The 21,575-nt window shown below is 40.4% G+C and overlaps 1 protein-coding gene across 1 annotated transcript; it reads left to right on the top strand.

Annotated features, from left to right (window-relative positions):
* The first annotated feature begins 5,069 nt into the window (after positions 1–5,069).
* LOC142377164 (sodium-dependent neutral amino acid transporter SLC6A17-like) lies at positions 5,070–21,011 on the top strand. The gene is made up of 11 exons (XM_075460998.1): positions 5,070–5,499; positions 8,723–8,880; positions 11,542–11,668; positions 13,663–13,844; positions 13,942–14,052; positions 14,165–14,406; positions 14,743–14,935; positions 15,011–15,203; positions 15,478–15,637; positions 15,748–15,910; positions 16,627–21,011. Exons 1-11 carry the CDS (start codon positions 5,220–5,222, stop codon positions 17,029–17,031), a joined length of 2,214 nt encoding a protein of 737 aa, XP_075317113.1. The 5' UTR covers positions 5,070–5,219; the 3' UTR covers positions 17,032–21,011.
* Positions 21,012–21,575: the final 564 nt, after the last annotated feature.

Below are 21,575 nucleotides of genomic sequence, written 5' to 3' on the forward strand. Positions count from 1 at the left end.
TCTCCTGGCTTCTTTGTAAATTGATAATGATAATAATAATACTTAATACAATGTGATAGTCATTCTGTATGTGGATTTCTGATATAATAATGCTCATTCATTGCTCATCTCACACAAATTAAATGGCAAGTTCCTCATTTTAAGCACTTGTCAGTGCTTAAATGTACTTTCACCTTGTGTTCTTATTGGCTGCAAAAATCAATCACCAAATCAACTTGCGTGTTAATTGACAGCACTTGAACAGATATAATGGTTTTGTCAAAGAGTGACCTTCAAAGAAAAGTAACAAAATCAGCTGTTTCAGTAAGTGCCCCCAAAACAACCTGCTGTATGTCTGACGAAGCCTTCTCGCAGCCATTATGGATGGAAGCAGCAGAGGAAGTGAGCTTCAAAGTCTGCTGAGACAAGAGGTCATGGTGGATGGATGGGTCAACAAAACATCATGATATCTACAAAACACGGGGGACAACTGTTTCTTTTCTGCTGTCAGTCAAGAGTAAACCTCCTTTTGGTTGACTGTGATTTTTGCAGTTACACTTTTTACACTGTTTTAAATCTGCTGTCTGCATGGACATTCCTGCCCAGGCACAGCTGGTAGCAATGTGTTTTATGTCAACCAGCAATGATGGTACGCGTGAGCTGGAAAAAGCACAATGGCCAAGCTGACCGAGGCAGCAAAGAGAATGGCAGCAAAATGTAAGGAAGCATCCAAAATCATGTTTCTGATGCTGACACAATAAGGACAAATGAAATATCCTGTCTGTTTTTGGTGAAGCTGATGCATTAGTTACATCTGAAGAAGGATAACTGGCAACATGCAGCTGCAGATCAGCTCCAAATGTACTGAAAACTGGCATGAAGAGCCGTTGACCAACCTATGGGTTGGGTTGGGAATGAGAATGTGTCGAGTTACTGTGGGTTTAGGCCATAAGCATGTGTCTGTGTGCATGTTTAATTGCTTACAGATGACAAAGGTGACAGGTAATGTCGGATTTTTTTCTTCAAAGCTTTACTCCAATTGTCAATCAGCTATGTCAAATCCTCAATGGAAATATTCATGCACACAATATTTACATTTTTAATTTGACTGTAAATTTATTTGAGGATATTAAAACAAAACTGCTTTTACTGCCAAAGAGACAAATGTTTTACACTGGGGCTTTAACTCCAATCTCAATCTTTTACAAAAGCTTTTCAACAAAAGCTCCAACAACTTGCAATACACAAACACTCACACACAAAAAAACATCTGATTTTAGACAGCAATATCTGTTCTCGAAGACATGTGTTGTGCAACTTAAAAGAAAATTGATATACTTAAACATCTTATAAAATTCCCTGTTTCTCTGTCTGCCTTGACAAAGGAATACACTGATTTTTGTACCAAGTCATTCATCCTTTGTTGATTAGCAAAACTCACATGAGCCACAACAGACCATGGCTTTGTCCACCATCAGAGGACATTATTTCTTGAGTTCAAGTTTGGAATATACCAGCTTCCAAAAACAGTTAATTGTACAGGTGGGCAGAAAAGTGTGAACCCATCATTCTACATCAACAATAAGCCTTCCCTTTGACTGTCCGTGACACTAAGTTTACCAAGTGCTGCCTTCAATATACAAGTCAGAACGCATCTGACAGTGCAGCCAGCGTTGAATGGCTTAAATTTTTTATCAATTGAAAACCGAATGACGAAACCTGCGTCAGTCAGAAAACCACTTCCTCTGGTAGGAGTGGATAACCTTGACAAATCGGCGCTCAGTTTTGATCCTTTTCTCGCTTTTTACCGTTTTTTTTTTATCGGTTGCAAAGATGCTGTGACGGCTCCAATTTTTAAACAGGTGACAGAGAGGCGAGTGATCGTTTGTCATCGCTTGTAATGAGCGGCACTTTGTGCGTCACGGTGAGCTCTCCACCCTGCATGTTAATTGTTGGCGGCTCAGCATGTGATGCTCCATCCCCTCACTAACTGTCCTGTGCGCGTTCAGTCAAGACCACAACAATACAAGCGCGCTGCTCGGTGGATATTTTCATGCATCTCTCTGCATATGATCCAACAACTGCGTTCACTTTAAATCCTGGATATTGTTGGTCGCTACTTAAGTGTCCCGGTAAGAAGGATCTACCCTGTACTTATTTCACTGTATTCATACTTGGACTCCCAAGGATGTGGACTGTCTAATTGTGGAAGTTCACAAGCTTCTTAAAATAGTTTAATCTCTCTACTCGTATCTTGAAATAGTGCAGCTTGTGTTTTGATCCTCGCAAAGCTGTCTCGAAATGTGCGGAATCTGGCTCAAAGTGTAAAACGTGATTTTGTTTACGCAGAGGTCAGGAGATTATTTCTTTGTGACCTTGAGTATAGAAGTCGTCGCATCCCTCGTGACGAGCAGTAAAACCAGAGGCAGAACTACTACAATCAGCTGGTGAGGAGTCAGTGTCTTTTCATTGAGTGATCGGTGTCCTGGTGCTGATGCTGTTCGGGAGCCTTTAACAACCCACAACTGTTCTGCGCAAAATGAAACGGGTTTTTTCTTTAAAAACGTACAGATACATGTCAGATGACACGATTGTTCTAGCTTATAAGATAACAGGCTTTTATCAGTAAACTGCAGGTCAGCTGGCTGTTAGTGCCATGTTTCATACTTCTGAAAAGTGATTTCCTTTATATAGCAGCTGACGAGCTGCTAACAGTTTCTCAGACTTGTAATCACAACAGCAGTCACTGCCTAATGAACAAGTTTGGACATTTAAACAAGACTGATTACAGAGGCTGATACATGCTGATGGTCAGAAACAGATGAATATGAATATTTATCAGTGATAGACAAATCTATTCAGTGCACCTTCCAGCTGATATCTGATGTCTGCTCACCTTGTTAAACCGTGAATAAAACCTTTAATGCAGTGTTTATTATATTAGCAGTGCCTGATAAAAAAAGATAATTTTATTTTAAAGTGAAAAATATATTCTTGTGTGATTTGTGAAGTGTTAAATTGCAGTAAATGCCTTCTATGTTTGCTATGGACCTACATGTGTCGTTACTAAAGTAATAAAGTAAACTTGTGATAAATTAGATATGTTGCTTTCTGAGTCCTCTTGTGTTGATTAAATTGTTTGAAGTGTGTGTCCTCTGGTAAACATTTACTTTGATAACTGATTCAATCATCCCTTTTTTTTAAATATATTTACATTCCATGTTGTCCAGTATTTTATTGAGAGCTTCCTTTTCTCATATGTGAAACTAAAAGTGTTTTATATTGGGATTTAGATTAGTTTGTTGGGGGGGGGGGGCATTACCACCATTTCATCTATCCTTGCCTTGGGGGATTTGTGACTGAGACAGTTTTTGGCCTAATCAAGAAAATAATTGTCATGCTAACTGATTATGAATGAGGGCGTATTAAAATGAGTAAGTGCGCTAACACTTAATATGCAAGAATATGGACTCACGGGAGAGAACAACCTCTAATTTCCTGGGTATAGAAGTGTGTATTTCCTTACAGAAAGCGTATCATATTTACTCTGAATATATACATTAAAAAAATGTTCTTTTGCTGTGTCATTTGTTCAGAATGAGCATGACAACAAGCACGATATGAGGTTATGTACAGAAGTTAAACTGATGCAGAATCAGGTCCAGTAAAAGGAATAAACACACATTTCAGATAGATTGTACCCTACTTGTGTTCTGGGATTTCACCTCAAGGACAAAACACTGAATGACCGAGGAGAAAAAATATCAAAGGTTTTTACAAGCCTTTAATGTATGAAACCACTCCACAGTGACTGACTAAGTATTGGCTTGGGTCATCTGAACTGTGTGTTGATTTTGTCTTTCCAGTAGGATTATTGGTTTGGTGACCTGATGTGTTGGCAGGATGATGCAGCTGCTGATTGATATTACGTACTATGTCTTGTACAATGTGGAGTTAGACTGAATGACAAGACAGACAAGCAGCGCTGGGGGTTTTACAGTTAATGCACACAGGATTATGAAGACTTGTGAATGGCGGTTCATGGATTATTGCATCATAGGCTCATCTTGACATGCACGGAGGAGGAAATCCATTTTCAAGGCAGGAAAGCATATCATGAATGTGTAGCTTTCATGTTTTTTCTAAGTGGAGATGTGAAACATCGCAGGTCTTTGTGGTGAATCTGCTGGTAGTAAGAAAGCTTGTTTTAGGCAGAAGTAAGCACTGAGTATCGTGACGATGACGGCTCATGCACATCACTGGTGTGCCACATGCATGAGGGGTCTTCATTCAGCTTTGGCATCATACTGTTTCCCTTAACTTTAAATGATTAACCAGAGTCAGTCACAAACCACACAAGAGAGTCTCTCTTTTTCCATTCGTTATTTTTTCTTTTTCTAGCTTTGCAGTGTTCTGACGGCAGATTTTTATAACAGAGAAACAGCTCACTCAATAAGTAATGAGCCTACAGAGGGGCCTGCAATGTGGATCAGGAGAGCACATGAGGGCACTTTATCCCAAGCATCATGTTAACTTCCTCTATTACGTTTGGGCCGAACCACCCACTCACTGAAAGAGGGGTCAGGATGAATGCTGCTGTGAGGCTTCGAAGGATTAGGGGATTTGCAGGAGAGAAAAAAAAACATCACTAAAAGTTAAGCTTTGCAGAGCAGGGAATTTAAATGGAACAATTTGCAGAATTGGGAATTTTTAGAACCGAAAAGTCAGGAGGGATTTAGTGAACACACCTGTTTGACAAATGCTCTCCTGCCTTTGTGTTGGCATCTTTCATGACTCTGTGGAAACATAACCATGTGCTACAATTCAGTGTTTTATTACAAGCTTAACTAAGCATTAAATAGAGGTGTAATGGAGTCAGCGACTGTGTGAAGTGTTACTTAAGGACCACAAGCAGGAAAAAAGAAACATGAAATGACTCTACATCAACGTTTTTTTGTTCAGTGTAAAATTGTACAATCAATTATCACCCAGTAGTAGCTTGTCATTGCAACTTCAACCTGATGATGTTCTTGAAACACAATTTGAAACTGAACCTTTCTGTCTTGTTCCTGATGCAGGACTGAAGCCAAGAGGAGGAATCCAGCTGTCCACCCCTTCAGCCGCATCCATTCATCTCTTCTCCACTCTTTGCTTCTGTCACATTTTACGGTTCCTCCCAGTCTCTGTCTTTCTTATTTCCTCTCTCCACCCCCACCCCCTCCCAACTCTCAGCCTCCCTGATGCCTAAGAACAGCAAGGTGACACAGCGCGAGCAGAGCAATGAGCACGTCACAGAGTCTGTGGCTGACCTGCTCGCACACGAGGAGCTCGACTATAAGAGCAGTTCCTTGAACGTCGGAGCAGCCGCGGGGAAGAAAGCCCCCCAGATAGAAGTGCCCGAAAACGATGGGCGACCCGCCTGGAACAGCAAACTGCAGTACATTCTGGCCCAGGTGGGCTTCTCTGTGGGTCTGGGGAACGTGTGGCGCTTCCCGTACCTGTGCCAAAAAAATGGAGGAGGTGAGCTGTTGGATGATAATTACAATAATCTCAGCAGCACACATAGTAGAAGGTTTTAAAGAAAAACTGAATACAGTTACAACCAAATTACATCAATTGTTTTTAATTATGTTCTGGAGCACATTTCATTGAGAAAATACCATTTTTTTTTAAATTCCACATTCACCTCCTGAACATTACCTGTATTTCAGTACGTTTCCTTCCCATGATTGACTCACACATCTATCACAAGCAACTTCCTGCTTTCTGTTTACACTGCAACAGTGTTACTGAATCTTATTATTTTTTAGATGTCCCACAAAAGGCAACTGGTGTCAACTGGACAAAAACTATCCTCAGTATGAAGCAGTTTTAAAAATAAACATTTAGACTGAACTTAAAAGGTACTCCTCGTGGTTTTACAATATGAAATATTCATCTCTGTTGTGTTCTCAGCAGCACCTTTACAGATTATGACAGAAAGACAGGAGGGGAGTTCTGGGGTTTATCTTGATGAAATTGTCTTGACCTCACTGCAAATTGCCCTAAGATGATGTATTTATGAACTGAGACTATTTGAATTAGTTGAATTAAAAGAGATCCATACACATATCTTAATATTTGTAATATGCATTAAGTTATACTTCAATGCATTTACAGAGCAACTTAAACTTTTAATGTTGATCTCCTGTGGTTTAACTTCTCACCTTTCTTCAGTGATGAGTACTCCAGGATTGTTGAGTACATCAAGACGCCAGTGCTGGGTGCAGTTTGAGAGGGTGGAGTAAATTCACTTCAATCTTGGCCTTTTAAAAGTTATTTAGACTTTCCATAACACTGAACAATGAAACAAAAAAAAACGTAATCTAATTTCCAGCATCTTTGCTTTCAATTTACTACAATCTAGTCTGAAGTTATCCTCTTGTCCTCTGAGGAACACGTTGACAGATCAGATCCATCAGCCTTACTTGTCCTAAAAAGTCAATTTTACTCTTCATCACACTTCAGGTCTTTGTACTAAACCTTAAGCTGACTTTATAAGGTTTTATGAAAAAAAAAAAAAAGTAAATACAGCCTCCTGAATAGGATACAAAGGGATTAGGGGTGTCACAAAAGACAGACACTGATAAAGACAGAGATATTAACAAATGAGACTTGGATATTGTGTTAATATTGTGTTAATATTTCTGATTCTGAGTAAAGATGGTAAAAGGAAACAATCGATGAGAGAGAAGTTGGTAATTTGGGTCAGAAATAAAGGTTGACAGTTCAAATTTGATGACATTGATGCTCATATGTTAGTGTGATATGTGAGAAAGAACAGAGGGAAACTCCTCCTCAAATAGCTGAGAATGTCAGTGTAGGATGTGATCAGACTTGAACTGTCATGAATAAGCCACTCAATGCAGACGTGGCTGCATATGTAGGGGTTCAGTGGTGCCAAAACCACAAACTGTGGTCTGCAGAGATGTGAAGTGATATTGTCAGATGAGTTATCCTTTACTGTGTTCTGGGCGGCTACACGGTGGTGTGGTGGTTAGCACCGTCACCCCACAGCGAGAGGGTTCCTGGTTCAACTTCCGGCTGGGGCCTTTCTGTGTGGAGTTTGGATGTTCTCCCTGTGTATGCATGAGTTCTCTCTGGGTACTGTGGCTTCCTCCCACCAAAAAACAAAAACATGCATGTTAGGTTAATTGGTGTCTCTAAAATTGTCCTTAGGAGGGAGTGAATGTGAGCGTGTGTGGTTGTTTGTCTCTGTGTGGCCCTGTGATGGACTGGCGACCTGTCCAGGGTGTACCCCGCCTCTTGACCGATGACTGCTGGGATAGGCTCCAGCCCCCCCGCGACCCGACCAACGGTTTCAGCGGGTGTAGAAAATGGATGGATGTATTCTGGGCATGGCTTTGGCCCACTTGTCTCGTTAGAGGAAAAAGTCGCTGCAGGTCAGTGTAAAGTTGTCCTTGGTGATCAGCTTGATCATATAATGAAATATATCAATCCTGAGTGGTCAAGAGTGGTCTATTCTAGGATGGCAATGGTCCCATCTATGAGTGGTCACTGAATGTTTTGTTTAGAATGAAAATGATGTGAATCCCATGCTGTGACCTTCCCAACCATTGGATCTCAATCCATTTGAAACACCTGAAACAATTTGGAACAATTCTGTTGATTGGTACATATATGGCCTAAACTTCCTGTTTGTCTGTGGAATGGCTGTGTGACCTCAACCATCAAAAAATACATGGCCCTTTCACTCAGTACAGAATTGCCAAGAGAGCGGCTGTATTGTGATGAAAAGTCCAAGAATAGCTGCACTATTGATTACTACAGCCAGCAGGGCGAGCTGAGCTCAACTGATACTGAAAAACATGAATGTAACAGTATAGGGATGAGGTTTTATTTTTGTCTGGGATGCATGTATGTAATCGGATGCGTACATATTGTAAACCTTTGTTCACTATCTGGAAAAACACCTTGTCATCATGGACTGGCTGGCTGTCGTTTCAATCGGTCAATGTGTTTTCAGCTTTACTCTCTGTGCCTATATATAGGATTTATTGCCAATTGGCTCGATTTATGTCCAGAGGTCTCACCTCTGTGCGACCTGGCGAGGAGCCATTTTTCACAGTGTAACTTGATGTCTTACGGCCAATTAAATTACATTTAAAGGCTTGTGTTGTTTGCAACATTATCACCGTGTGGGCTTCCCCCTCCCTCATTTACTCTTTAGCCCTCTCGTCAGCCCTTTACCTCTTTCGACATCTCCTATTATTCTTCCTGGTTTGTCTTCATGCTTGGCTTCAGGTGTCATATATCACTTCTTCTGTACTAGCTGGCTCGACCTTAAATAGGATGTGATGGAGCGCCTTCACTTGAAGCTGATTTAAAGATCCCAGCTAAATCTCTCTGCCTCATTACTCCACCCACTATGAGACGTGTGTGTCAATTAATTTAATTCCTGCCTTTTATGTGTTAATCGTACATTTTTGCTGCCATATGTCTTCACATTCAGGAAGATGACTCACCCTTTAGCACATAAAACACTGTTGCATCTTGGTGAATCCACCCTAGATTAAGCTCCAAAGGGTACAAATTTAGACTTCTGTTAAAATTAGCCTCAGTTTCAAAGAGTGTTTGGTAATGGACTTAAAGAAATAAATCACATTTAGCAAGATATATTATACCAATGTTAATACAATTGGAAATCTTGCATAACATGCAAGTATATTTGCATCTGTTTCAGGTGCCTATTTGGTTCCTTACTTCATCCTCCTCCTCATCATCGGCATCCCACTCTTCTTCTTGGAGCTAGCAGTGGGTCAGAAGATCCGACGTGGGAGCATTGGGGTGTGGAACTATGTGTGTCCCTGTCTGGGTGGGATAGGCATGTCAAGCCTGATGGTAAGACTGTTTTCTTTCTCTTTAATTAGCGTAATTCAGAGCTGTAAGCCTAAAATATACTCTTGACAATAGTTCCTTTGGCTGTTGCTGTTAAGTGGCACCATGGGAAAGCAGTTTGACAGCAGCGTGGCAGGAAGGAAAAGTATGGGTCCTCAGATAAGAATCAGAGAGGTTGTGGATTGGGAACAGCTGTCAAATCCCGCTGTTGAATAGAACTACATGTGCTGAATGTGCACCAGCTTCAGGACGCAACAACAAGAAGCCAAAACTCTGTCTGTGTGATTTATGGAGTCATTTTTTCACTCTTTAACTCATGTACCAGTCAAAAGTTTAGACGTGCACACGCAGGCATACGTTTTTCTTTATTTTGACCACCTTCCACATTGTTGACCAATACTGAAGACATCCAAACTAGAAAATTAATATTTCAAATTGTTCAAACTAGCCGCCTTTTTTTCAATGATATTCAATGATTCAACAGCTTCATGGTATAATCACTTGGAATTCCTTGAAGCAGCTCTTAGTTCTGTTCAAGACCTGTCATATATCTTACAAACTGAGGTCCAACTCATCCCAACCCATTTCATTGGGGCTGTGGTCAGGGGATTCTTTAAGCAAGGTCACCTGACACAGCACTCTTTCACTCTTTTATTACGTTTAATAGGCGTTACATAGAGGTGTGTTTTTGATCATTGTCCAGTTGATAAACATAATGGTCCGACCAAGTGCAAACCAGACAAGATGGCACGTATCTGCAGAATGCTGTGTTAGCGATGTTTGCTAAGCATCAAAGCACTCCTCCTCTGTTCTCCACGGTGGGACCCACAGATGAGATACCATCTATTCCTCTTTTCCCGTGTCTAACAAAGATGAAGGTTAGAAGGGGAAATCGTGATTTTTTTTTTTTTTTTTTTTACCCCTAAGACAAAAGCTTTGAATGCTCCTCTTCTGATTGTCCTTTTCGAGTAGAGGCCTCATTGCAGCAGTTTCTTAGAAGGCCTGAGTCACAAACTCTTAAGTATATGTTTTCATCAGCCACTTGCTCAGTGTGAAGCATTCGTGTAGACTTTAATCTGAGGTACTGTTGATTGATGATTTATGACCAGTCACTCTAATCAGCTTACCCTCTTTAGCAGAGATGAGTCTTGCTTTGTTTGTCCTGTGACAGTCCTCGTGAGAGCGAGTTTGAACACTGCGTTTGATTGTTTTGCTGTGGCAATCAAAGACAAAGTTTTTGCACTTTTTCAGACTGACTGAAAGTAATGATGTACTTTAATTTCTTTTTCCTTGAGTCACTCGTTCTTGACATATTGTGAAATATTTTTTCATGCCAACCAACACTACACTGACAACACAACTGATGTTCTCACATCAACACATTAAGATGACATAAAGAACTATTTACTGAAATGTATTTCAAGTTATTACCTCATGAAGCTGTTAGAATAGAGCGCTGCTGATAGATAAAAATAGATATGGATATATGGTCACTGGGTGGTAATCTTTTCCAATCGAAAGATTTTTTCTCCTTTGCGTGCCAAAGTATCCTTGAGTAAGACACTAAACCCCCTCACTGCCCGGATATGATCATGAGTGTTTGATTATAGAGAGAAAAGCTCTGCCTGTGAAGCGCTGAATGAAGGTTTGTGAGAACAGTGGATGAACAAACTGTATTGTATGGCTAGGAATGGTTAAAAGGCCTTCTATACAGACTATACGTAGGTACACATCTGATGACAGAACATGAAAAGCTGGACCTTACAAAAACGGGCTCAAAAATTGTACCATTACTATGCTTTTCTTACTCTGCTTCTTACACAGACACAGCTTAACCTTGAAATTCATCTGCATGTCGATGTGCTGTATCTCCATATGTGTTACTGTGTAACAGTGTATTCTTTCCACGTTTCACTACTGTTGAAGTAGCCTCAAACATAATAAGGAGAAAGGAAGGGATGGTGGAAGGCGCTAATCCAGGTGTTACAGATAACTGGTTTGATAACCATCCTGCACAATGTTTTTAGCTGTCATTTTTTTTTCTACCTCTCTTTCATATGCATTCCCTTACTTTTCTACAGCACTGTCATCCACAAATAGTCAGGGTTAATGAATGTATATGTTTATGTTTACATGTTACAAAATACATGGTTAGACAGTTAAAAACAATAAAAAATCTACTGTGTTATGGCTTATGTATACCACCACAGTGCTCTATTGGATTTTTGGGTGTCACTGATGTGTTTGAGAGTGAAAGGTAGCCTTTCTTCAAAGTTGCATGACTTTCACAGAGAGAACTATAAATACCTCAAAGAATATCACGGCTAAAAAGAGAACACTTTAATTATTCATGCTTTCCTCAACATTATCGAGAGTCTGAATGTCCTTGCTGGCAAGACTACTAAGAAGACTGACAGCAACATGGGACATGCACACAGCCTGATGCCTCGTTTGCATGCTACTCTCATTTTGCACAGATGCTGTTCTGCAAAGAAATGATGATGTTAAGCTTAACATCATATACTTGTGATTTATTTCATGTACTGTGCCTGTTTATTTCACATATTAGAAGGAATGCTGCCAAATGACTATCTATCTATCTATCTATCTATCTATCTATCTATCTATCTATCTATCTATCTATCTATCTATCTATCTATCTAGGTGTGTGGCTTTGTGGGTCTCTACTACAATGTGATCATTGGTTGGAGCATCTTCTACTTTTTCCATTCCTTCCAGTACCCTCTGCCGTGGAGTGATTGTCCAATCAGAAAAAATGGGACACTTGCCAGTGAGTGACAATTAATATCGACTTAGTGACAGGCAATTTACTGTGACATGGGCCTTAAATTCTTTGGAAGAGCATGTAAAAACACAACAGAGACATGGCAAAGATGGAATTGAAATTAAAATGACACAAATACAGCTAACATGGTGGTGTTAAGCAGGTAAAACATGTAGTTATAAATTCACCATATAGGTTTTGTGTGACAGTGTGCTGTTGTTTGTTAGTTTGTCGATGCAGATGTAATGTATATTCACATTCTGGGGGCAAATGAGTGATGACAAAAAAATTTTGGCTCGTGTTGTTGAGATGTATTTTAAATCTAAAAAAATAAGACTGCAAAAAGGCTGAATGAAACCTATGGAGCCTCACTGAAATGGTGGCTGTAAATCATGAAGAAATAGAGTTTTGTACAGGAACATGTTGTCCAGAAGTTCAACATGAAAGTTCAAACTCAATCTAAAGGGGACGAGAAGGTTATTTCTTCAAGGATGCTTGAAATATATTTTTGGTCTCACTGAGGCCTTAGTTTTGACCCAACCCATTATAGGTGCTAGACAGTGTGCCGGTGTTTTATTTTGCATTTCAACCGCCACTAACTATCTTGCCCTGTCACGTCCCATTTACATGTCTAAATCAGCAGGCCGACCAGGTCGCCTTTGTTCAACTGCCTCTCTAGCAAAGGCGCCAGATTCATTTCAGTAATTGGGAGAGCAAAAACTAAATATGTGACACTTTCTATGAAAAACTGCAGCTCAGCAGCTGGCAGTGGCTGGAAACAGGAATCAAACAGCTGACCTAACGAGGAGAATATAAGTCCTCTACCTGCTGAACTAAAGCTTGTGACCTTTCGTGCTGGTGTTTCAGCTAAATTCTTTGCTATGAAGACAAAATTAAACAAATCAAAAATCTTTGTGCCCTTTAAAGTTGCTCACCATGATTTGATGCCAGTTTCTTGTTGGTAGTGATAAAGAAAAAAGAAAAGGAAAACACTGGCATACGATCAGATAGGCCAGGCCATCTGCAGCTAGCTGGTTACTAGTGACTGAAATTTTAAAGCTTTAGTTTATCAGCTTTGAGACAAATGTCAACATATACAGTATAATAACATGTTATGGATTATGTCATATTTGGAATTATATCAATTTGTGTCACTGATGAGGCCAAACATAGCAGGGCATCCTCCTCACAATCATGCCTTAAATGCTACAAAGTTTGGGAATATGTTTGCGTTGCGTCATCCACATCAGTCCCTTACAGCTCTCTGTCACCACTTCTCTGACATAATCCATACTGAAACCCTCTGGAGTTTATTCAATTAGTGGTGATAATAAAGTAGCCCACAGGGCAGCCAAGAAACACTCGGCACGTCCATGACTCAGCAAGGCTCAGACTGCTGGCAGTGAGATGAGGAGAAGAGATTCAGCCACTCACAATGAGGGACAGAAGCAGAATGTCGAATATTTCACTCAGTTAGCTTGTCGTTGATCTATTTCCAGTGTAGCAGACTAAGACATAATAGACAATCAACAAATGTATCAATGAATTTAGGATATATGTTAGACACACTGCAGACTCATTTATAAAGAGATAACCTTTGCACCTGTATAGGTTTATTTGCCTCTGGACTAACGAAACGGACATCTTCCTGCAGTATTTTAACAATTTCTGACTCTAATATCAGCCACATACAGTAGAGAGCTTTTCTTCAAGGTTGAGTATACATTGAAAAAATGTCTGGTGTTTATGTGAATTGGAGGTTCATGCTTTGCATACTAAGTAGACAGATGACCTTGTGTAGCACACTGGCATCTGAGAGGTGTAAACCAGCTGTGAATTGAGAATATTGACCCTGCACAGACATGCTCGGTCTCTGTGTGTCTCCCCCCTCTGCTTTCCTCAACCTCCTGTGTCCCTGTTGTGTCTTCACACCTATTTCTTTTACTGCGCGTTTGCCATCGCTCTAAGTAAACTTCCCCTTTTTTCCCTCTGGTGCACAGTTGTGGAGCCGGAGTGTGACAAAAGCTCGGCCACCACCTATTTCTGGTACCGGCAGACTCTGAACACAACCAGCACCATCGCAGAGAGCGGCGGCCTCAATGTCCAAATGACCTTATCTCTGCTGGTGGCCTGGATCATTGTCTGTCTCGCTGTCATTAGAGGAATCGCCTCCTCTGGGAAGGTAGAGTTGTGGAAAGCATGAGACAGAAATAGAGGAGAGAAAAATATGAATTATGGATGTATCTTAAGTGTATGTTTTTTTTGTTTTACCTTCACAGGTAATGTATTTCAGCTCTCTGTTCCCCTACGTGGTGCTGTTTTGCTTCCTGGTCAGGGGTTTAATGCTGAAGGGATCAGTAGATGGCATCGCTCACATGTTTACTCCCAAGGTGATCCTGCTGTGTGAACTGCTGTGTCTTCCCATAGTTTTCTCATTCCATGATATTTTTACCTCTTCGGGATAATACTCGTTCTCATGAACTTCCTCTCCTCATTTCTCAGTTGGAAAAGATGTTGGAGCCCCAGGTGTGGAGGGAAGCAGCCACCCAGGTCTTCTTCGCCTTGGGTCTGGGGTTTGGAGGAGTCATAGCCTTCTCCAGTTACAATAAGATAGACAACAACTGTCACTTCGATGCTGTGCTCGTCTCTATCATCAACTTCTTGACCTCCATTTTGGCCACGTTGGTGGTGTTTGCTGTGCTGGGCTTTAAGGCCAACATCATGAATGAAAAGTGTGTCACAGAGTAAGTTGAACACTTCCAACAACCTTTCTGTCATGGTTTTTTGGTTTAACTCTTTTTTAACCTAACACTACAGAATGTGTGACCATCGGTAAATTAGAGAAACTACAGTCCAGGTGGTTTAGTGCCTGACACTTTAACCATCATACCGCACATACATCTGATACTAGGACTGTGTGGTGTTTGAACACTATATTGAGCTTATTTCCTCAACAGTAAATGCCCAATAAGTAAATGTCAATTAAGTTTGCTTATATTTGTTTAGCTTAATATTTCTTAATATCTAGCCGTATGCCTGCATCAAGATCATTCTGATCCTGTTCTTTCTTTTTTCTGCAGGAATGCTGAAAAGATCCTGGGATACCTCAACTCTAACGTCCTGAGCCACGACCTCATTCCTCCACATGTAAACTTTTCCCATCTAACGACATCAGACTACGCTGAGATGTATGGAGTCATCAAGACGGTGAGAGAGGACGGCTTTGCCCAGTTGGGTCTGGAGCCGTGCGTTCTGGAGGACGAGCTCAACAAGGTAAGTCTTTTTCACACATAACAGCCGAATCCACAACAAGTGCTGTTTCTCACAGCCCTTATCGTCTCTCTGCAGTCAGTCCAGGGCACTGGCCTGGCCTTCATCGCCTTCACAGAGGCCATGACCCATTTCCCAGCTTCTCCATTCTGGTCAGTCATGTTCTTCTTCATGCTTATCAACCTGGGTCTGGGTAGCATGATCGGCACCATGACTGGCATCACCACACCCGTCCTTGACACGTACAAAGTCCAGAAGGAACTTTTCACAGGTATGCCCTCCCCCACCCTACCACCAGTCTGTCTCCCCCTCACAGACCTTTGCTTTTAGTAGATGAAACCCTTTACTCAGCACTTAGAAAGGATTAAAGTACATCTGGGAATGGGCTGCATTAGGATTTGTAACATTGCTCGAGTGTTCTGAATGCAAAACAGTAACAGGAAATAAAACCACTCACTGGCTGTTAGACAAACGTCTTGAACTTTTTCCCATAATTTCCTCTGAATGAGGTCTAATCTCTCCTTTTGTGTGTGTTTTTTTTTCAGTGTGTTGCTGCATTGTGGCTTTTTTTTGTGGCCTGTTGTTTGTTCAGCGCTCAGGAAATTATTTTGTCACCATGTTCGATGATTATTCAGCTGGTCTGCCTCTCACTGTCGTGGTCATCCTGGAAAATATATCTGTTGCCTGGATATACGGCACTAAAAGGTGAGATTAACATTTGTGTATGTCTGCGATTAATATTTCTGCAGCTCTGTTTGGTGGTACATTGTCCTTGTTGTTTTTTTTTTTGCTTTTTCCTATTGTGTCTTTTTCAGGTTCATGCAGGACCTGGAGGACATGTTGGGTTTTCGGCCATCTATGATCTATTTCTACCTGTGGAAATACGTCTCCCCTCTCTGTCTCATCGTTCTCATCTCAGCTACGGTCATAGAGATGGCCATCAGCCCACCGGGATATAATGCTTGGGTTCAAGAGCTGGTCAGTCTGTGTGTCTGTGTGTTGGTGTGGGTGAGAGTGAGTGTGTGATCTCGTGGGCTTTAGAATGGCTTTGACATTATCAAACCATATAACAGACACTTTGGACAAACAAAGGCTTTTTCTTAAAATGACAGGGGTGCCATATGTAATCACTCTAAAAAAGACTATATAAATGTGGTATTCTATGTTTATCATGTAAATATCATTGGATCAAGTATATTATTTATGTAATTGGTTACAGCAAAATAATGTCATCTCTACTACTTGTCTGAGTTGTGGTAGCTACAAGAATGTTTCTATGCAAAATTTATGGATCTACTTTAGCTCCCGAAAATTAACACTGGTGTTTGTGGCGAAGTGGGTCTTTACATAAATCAGCCAAAAGCCTAAAAACACCTGTCTAATATTCAGTAGTTCCACCCCATGCTTCCTCACACCTGTTGGAGCTGGGACACAGGAACTCCTGGGGTGTCCTATGCTGTCTGGCATCGTAATGGCCCTGTGGGTTGCTGTAAGGGTTTCTATGGATGGATGTTTATGAACATTTGTTGTGGAATATCATGGCAGAATATTGCATTTTAACAAGGTTACAATCCTTTATTGTATGGCTGTTAAGGCTGATTGGTGGCTAATTGATTCAGATCTGGTCAAAGATGTTTCTTTTGTATTTCTTTTCGAGTTGCACATCATCACTTAAACCCTTTCTGTTGCTTTAGGCCCAAGAACGCTTCGAGAGCTACCCTCCCTGGGCTCTGGCCATGTGTTTCGCTCTCATTGTAGTGGCCATGATTCCTCTCCCTATTGTCTTCATCGCCCGTTACTTCAACCTGATGTCAGATGGCTCCAATAAGCTTTCTGTGTCCTACCGTAAAACTATGATGAAAGACATATCCAACCTTGAGGAGCAAGACGAGGCTAGGTTTATCCTTGGCGCCAAGCCCGGTGACGCATCCTCAGTTCCGGCACGCAGACCCTACCTGACTCCAGCAGGGAATAAAGTCCTGGATCCCAACTCTTTGTCTCCCAACATCTGCTATGGTACGAGCTACCAAAACGCTGCCATAAGCCCTACCACACCAACAACACCAACTGCGCCTGTTACACCAGAGTCTGACTCTTGAGTGTTGTCCAACCCCAAGAAACAACCCTCAGAAACCTAGTCCTGTATAACACTTTACTTTTCAGCCATAAATCTCCACTGGGGGTCACTCCTGCACCAAGTATCCCCACCACTGCCCTACTAATGCAACAAAACTACAAAGACACTCAATTAATCATGAGCATACGCTTCCCAAAACTTTACCAAGGAGCAACCTGAATGTCCACAGTGTTTCCATATTTCCCAAAATCTGGAAAAATCATTCAGAGATATATATATATATATTAACGAGCAGGAGAATAAACTACGCATATTTAAAATCATCAGGTTTGTTCACTTTAGTTGAAGTTCTGTGATTTTGCCTTAGTCTAAGGTACATCAGTGGACATGAGCCCAACAGCACAATGCACATCTCTGCACAGTGCAGGAGGCTTGAATGAATGTAATGGAGTCTGTGTGGTGGAAGGTTTGAGTTGTAAAGGACTCATTCAGTACAGTGGCACAACAAACTGAGGTGAATGTGAATTTAATCATTTAAAGTAATAAAATCGAAGAGTTTTCGTTGCTTCCCTCTGTAGCAATACTGAGTGTCAAAGCCATACACAGCGTGACACAGACCGAGTTATCTGTTAGATATTATGCAGTGTTTCAATACTAAGCACAGACATGCTCATCTGTTCTTAGATATTCTGATCTACAAAATACATCCCATCATGTGGATTTGTTTTTACAGGACTTTCTGTATAGAAGGCTGCTCTAAAGACACCTATTTTTGTTAGAAAGTAGAACTCCTGCTGTAGTTTATGTGTAACAATCCTTGTTCATTCTGTAAAAAGGTATGTACAGTATAGTAATATTATCTAAGGTAAAATAGTTTTTCTTAGAAGAAAACGAGAGCCATCACATTCATGTTGTCAAATGTTCCACAGAAAATAATGTCAGTTTCACCACCAAAGAATAAAAAGTTGATAAATAGCACTTGAATTCTAGCACAGAAAAACAGACTTGATGTGCAGAACTGCACTGAAAGCGACCAGAGAGCTTATTTTAAACTCATGAGACTGAAAGACAAGGCAGTATGATTTTTTTAAGTGTTAGCAAGCACAGTTTGTTCATGAGGATTTGAAACAAACATCCAGTTTGCTTGTTCGATGCTACAATAGCACAAAGGAGATTATGGTGTATAAGCAAATTGCTGACTCCAATTATTCTGGCATTTTGACTGCCCAGTGCACATGTGGAATTGAATCTAACTCCAGTCATCAAATATGTTTCACACATTGCAACATATATTTAGACATGTGTCTATATTGGAGCACAAACTGTGTTCACTTTGACCAAAACATGATTAACTTAAAAGAGAAAAAAAATGGACCAAAAATATTAGGAGCCACTGGAGCAAAAATCCTAATTATGTCAACTTGCCTGCTTATTTGATAGTTTGTATTCCTGAAAGCCTCCTCACGTGCACAAGCAGAAACGTACACGCACACAAACGGGCTGTTTTCTGTACATCTGTGGAATACTAAGCCTCCTAAACGTGTTACTGAAGACGGGCACAGTTGAGATGGATGTCTTGCCACTGATGTGTTTAATTTTTGTACACACTGATTGTGAATAATTGTGCAAAACAGTCTACAGGTTAAAACTGAGCACATTTAGAAAGTGTTAGTCAGAAAATGACATCTATTTATTTATTTTTTATTACAGTATTCAAAGCAATGGTGTTAAAGTATAAATGGGGTATATTTATAATCCTGTATATTTGCAGTTATGTTGGTGTGACAAGTAACAAAGATTTATCTTTTACAAGTCATCAGTAGTGTATATTTTCATGTTGTGTGATGCTTATTGAAACTGTGTATTTTAAGACTTAAATGTTCTATTGTTTGTGCAGCTTGTTCTTGTTGTGGGATATGAAAATGCTAACGTCAGTGTGATCCTGTGTGGACAGCATCTACATCCTGTGTCTGCACCACGTGTCAGGTGATGCAGAAGCATCTGTCTCCACCTCTGCTTATACTGGTTTGCTACTTTTCAGCAACACTGGCCTCAAAGTGCTGTTGTAATTTCACTTGGGTCATGACAGATTGCCACAGAAATTAATCCCAGTCAGCCGAAATTATGATTCAGATTTATATGAATGTAGCATTAGAGCAGCTGAGAGTGACAGAGCAGAGAGTAGACTTATACAAGTTAAACCAATGGGAGGAATGGTTTCAAAGTGAGAACATGGAGGTAGCTACCTCTGCTGCAGTGTTGCAGCTTTTTTTCCATCTTCATCATTTCTTGAAACAATTCTTCATAATTATGGACTTTTATATTTCAAATAACAGTGAGAACAAAGCACACATCTGAAAAAAACTGTTTTCCCAGTGTATATATATATATATTTTTAAGATCTAGGTGTACTGATGTTCTTGCAGGAGTCCAAAGCCTGTCATCCTCCCTGAATCTATATAGGTGGATTTTACCCACAGATTTGAAAGCCATTGTTTGGGTTCCCAGTTTGTTTTGGGGTTAGAGTTTGCTGCTGTTCTGCAACACCCAAAAGTTTGTATCACATTTTCGTTTCCAACTCACCACCTATTACACGTTTATTAAGAACCCCTCACATAAGCATTTAGTGCTCGTGGCACCCTTTTTTTTTTGTCAATTTCTGATGCGTAGGAAAATGCTCTACACAGCTGTAAAATGCCAGTTATCCTTCTGCACTAGCTGCTCCACTAATAAACAGCAATAAAAAACATAATTTCAACTCAACTCCCAAGTGTGTGACTCATGTCTGAGTCCAACCTTGAGATTGTTGTTATCACAGCCTTTTGTTGTCTTTATATAGACCCCCACCCCCCCAAACACCTTTGTTAGGCATTAAAGTAGCCTTCTTGTTTAACGTTAGAACAATCTCATGGTTAGACATTCAAATACATAATAAAATACATTTCACTTCAAAAAGCCTTGCTTACATTCCCATACATTCTCAACATTGTCATGGTGTGGCGTCCTGCGACTGTTACGTTCCCAACTTGGGAAATCCTGCACATCCAAACGTGATAGTGTGGAGGTACCATAAGCTTTCAAAGCTGTCGCAGCAGGCTCCCGAACAGGCTTCACTATGGGGCAAGATTGCAAATAGCACCTTTAAAACTTCTTACTTCACGCTTCTCCAAGACAGATGGAATATTAGATACTGTTAAGCATTTACATATAAGGTAATCTATTTCTAAAATATTGTTGAAGCGTCATAGACGTTGCTGGTAGAACACCAGATTACCTGAACAACCTGTCTGTATCAGGTACGTCCTACGTTAATGTACATTAATGAGCTCTTCTCTGCTCTCCAAATAACTAACCTCAGAAAAATGATAGTATCCTTCTGCACTGTATGTGAATGTAAAGATAGTGTCCAGTTACATCTCATCTCATCTTCAGGCCAAACTTGACATTTTCAGCCCTAGTGGTGGCTCAAAGCTCATTCATCTCACTTATTCATCCATTTAAAAGTGTTGTTTTGTGTTTTTTGTGATGAATGTTAAATCCAATAGGACTGCTGGTGTGACTTTTAAGTCTTGTCTGTATTGTTTTAGTTCATCTTAGTAGTACGGTGACAAAGCAGTAACAAAAAATTAAAATGAATGTGATTAATGCACTTTTCTGCAAGTAAAGCAGTAAATTTCACAGTCGGTGTAAAAGCAATATCATAGAATATCATATCTCTAGAATAACTGTGGCTGAAAGGAAAAAGACACCTGAGTGTCGGTTCATAAGAATTACTGGGAACCATCCTCATAGTGAAAGTACAGTAATATGACTTTTTAAGTGCTCAAGTGTGCGTGTGTACACGTATAAATGTGTGTATAGGTTTAAACTGGTGAGTGTGGGGCCTTACTGAGTATACATCTATCTGTACAGGAGACCCACTTAAAAACTTCCCCTTACAGCTTCTTTTTCTTCTCTGTCATATGATTGTATAATAATGATGAAAATAATCAGAATAAAGAGTGGACAAGCTGCTGTTGTATTTCTGGATTTTTCTGGTTCAAAATTGGGTCAAACGTCTGTGAAGATTAATTCTGGAAACCATTAGCTGTTGTGTAATGAGCAGGGCTGTGGGGGACGTCACTGTCTGAGGGCAGACACGTTGGAAAAAGTAACAAAAGGGGGAAATTAAATGTGATTGGACAACAGACAAGGCTTTCAACATTGTATTTTTACCAGTGTGCTCCACATGGGTTGATTGGCTCAAAAATAATTCATCAACATTACTGGGATTTCGATATGGAATTTAAATATTAAATGGAAACCTGAAACAAAAGCCTTCCCCTTCAAATTCCATGTGTTCAAATTCAGATGACTATTAGAGTTTAAACGAGATAAGCAGTAAATCACAGTGTCATTGACCTGCGCAGAAAGCATCTTCTACATCCTAAAACACTTACAGCTGCCACGGTGAAAGACTTTTCCAGCCATGCTAATCTTAGTCAGGCTAGAACCCTCTGTTGTTTTATGAGTCACATTAATACTCTTCTCAGGCTGATTTCCAGTCCCTTCAGTGAGTCTCCAACT

This window comes from Odontesthes bonariensis, chromosome 3 (genome assembly GCF_027942865.1).
Source record: "Odontesthes bonariensis isolate fOdoBon6 chromosome 3, fOdoBon6.hap1, whole genome shotgun sequence".
Lineage (NCBI taxonomy): Eukaryota > Metazoa > Chordata > Actinopteri > Atheriniformes > Atherinopsidae > Odontesthes > Odontesthes bonariensis.

What these genes read in the sequence shown, in the direction of transcription:
- LOC142377164 (XM_075460998.1), top strand. Translation starts at nt 5,220, where the DNA reads ATGCCTAAGAACAGCAAGGTGACACAGCGCGAGCAGAGCAATGAGCAC. An exon ending in GTGCCAAAAAAATGGAGGAG is followed by an intron (nt 5,500 to 8,722) that starts GTGAGCTGTTGG and finishes CATCTGTTTCAG; the next exon opens with GTGCCTATTTGGTTCCTTAC. An exon ending in ATGCTTGGGTTCAAGAGCTG is followed by an intron (nt 15,911 to 16,626) that starts GTCAGTCTGTGT and finishes CTGTTGCTTTAG; the next exon opens with GCCCAAGAACGCTTCGAGAG.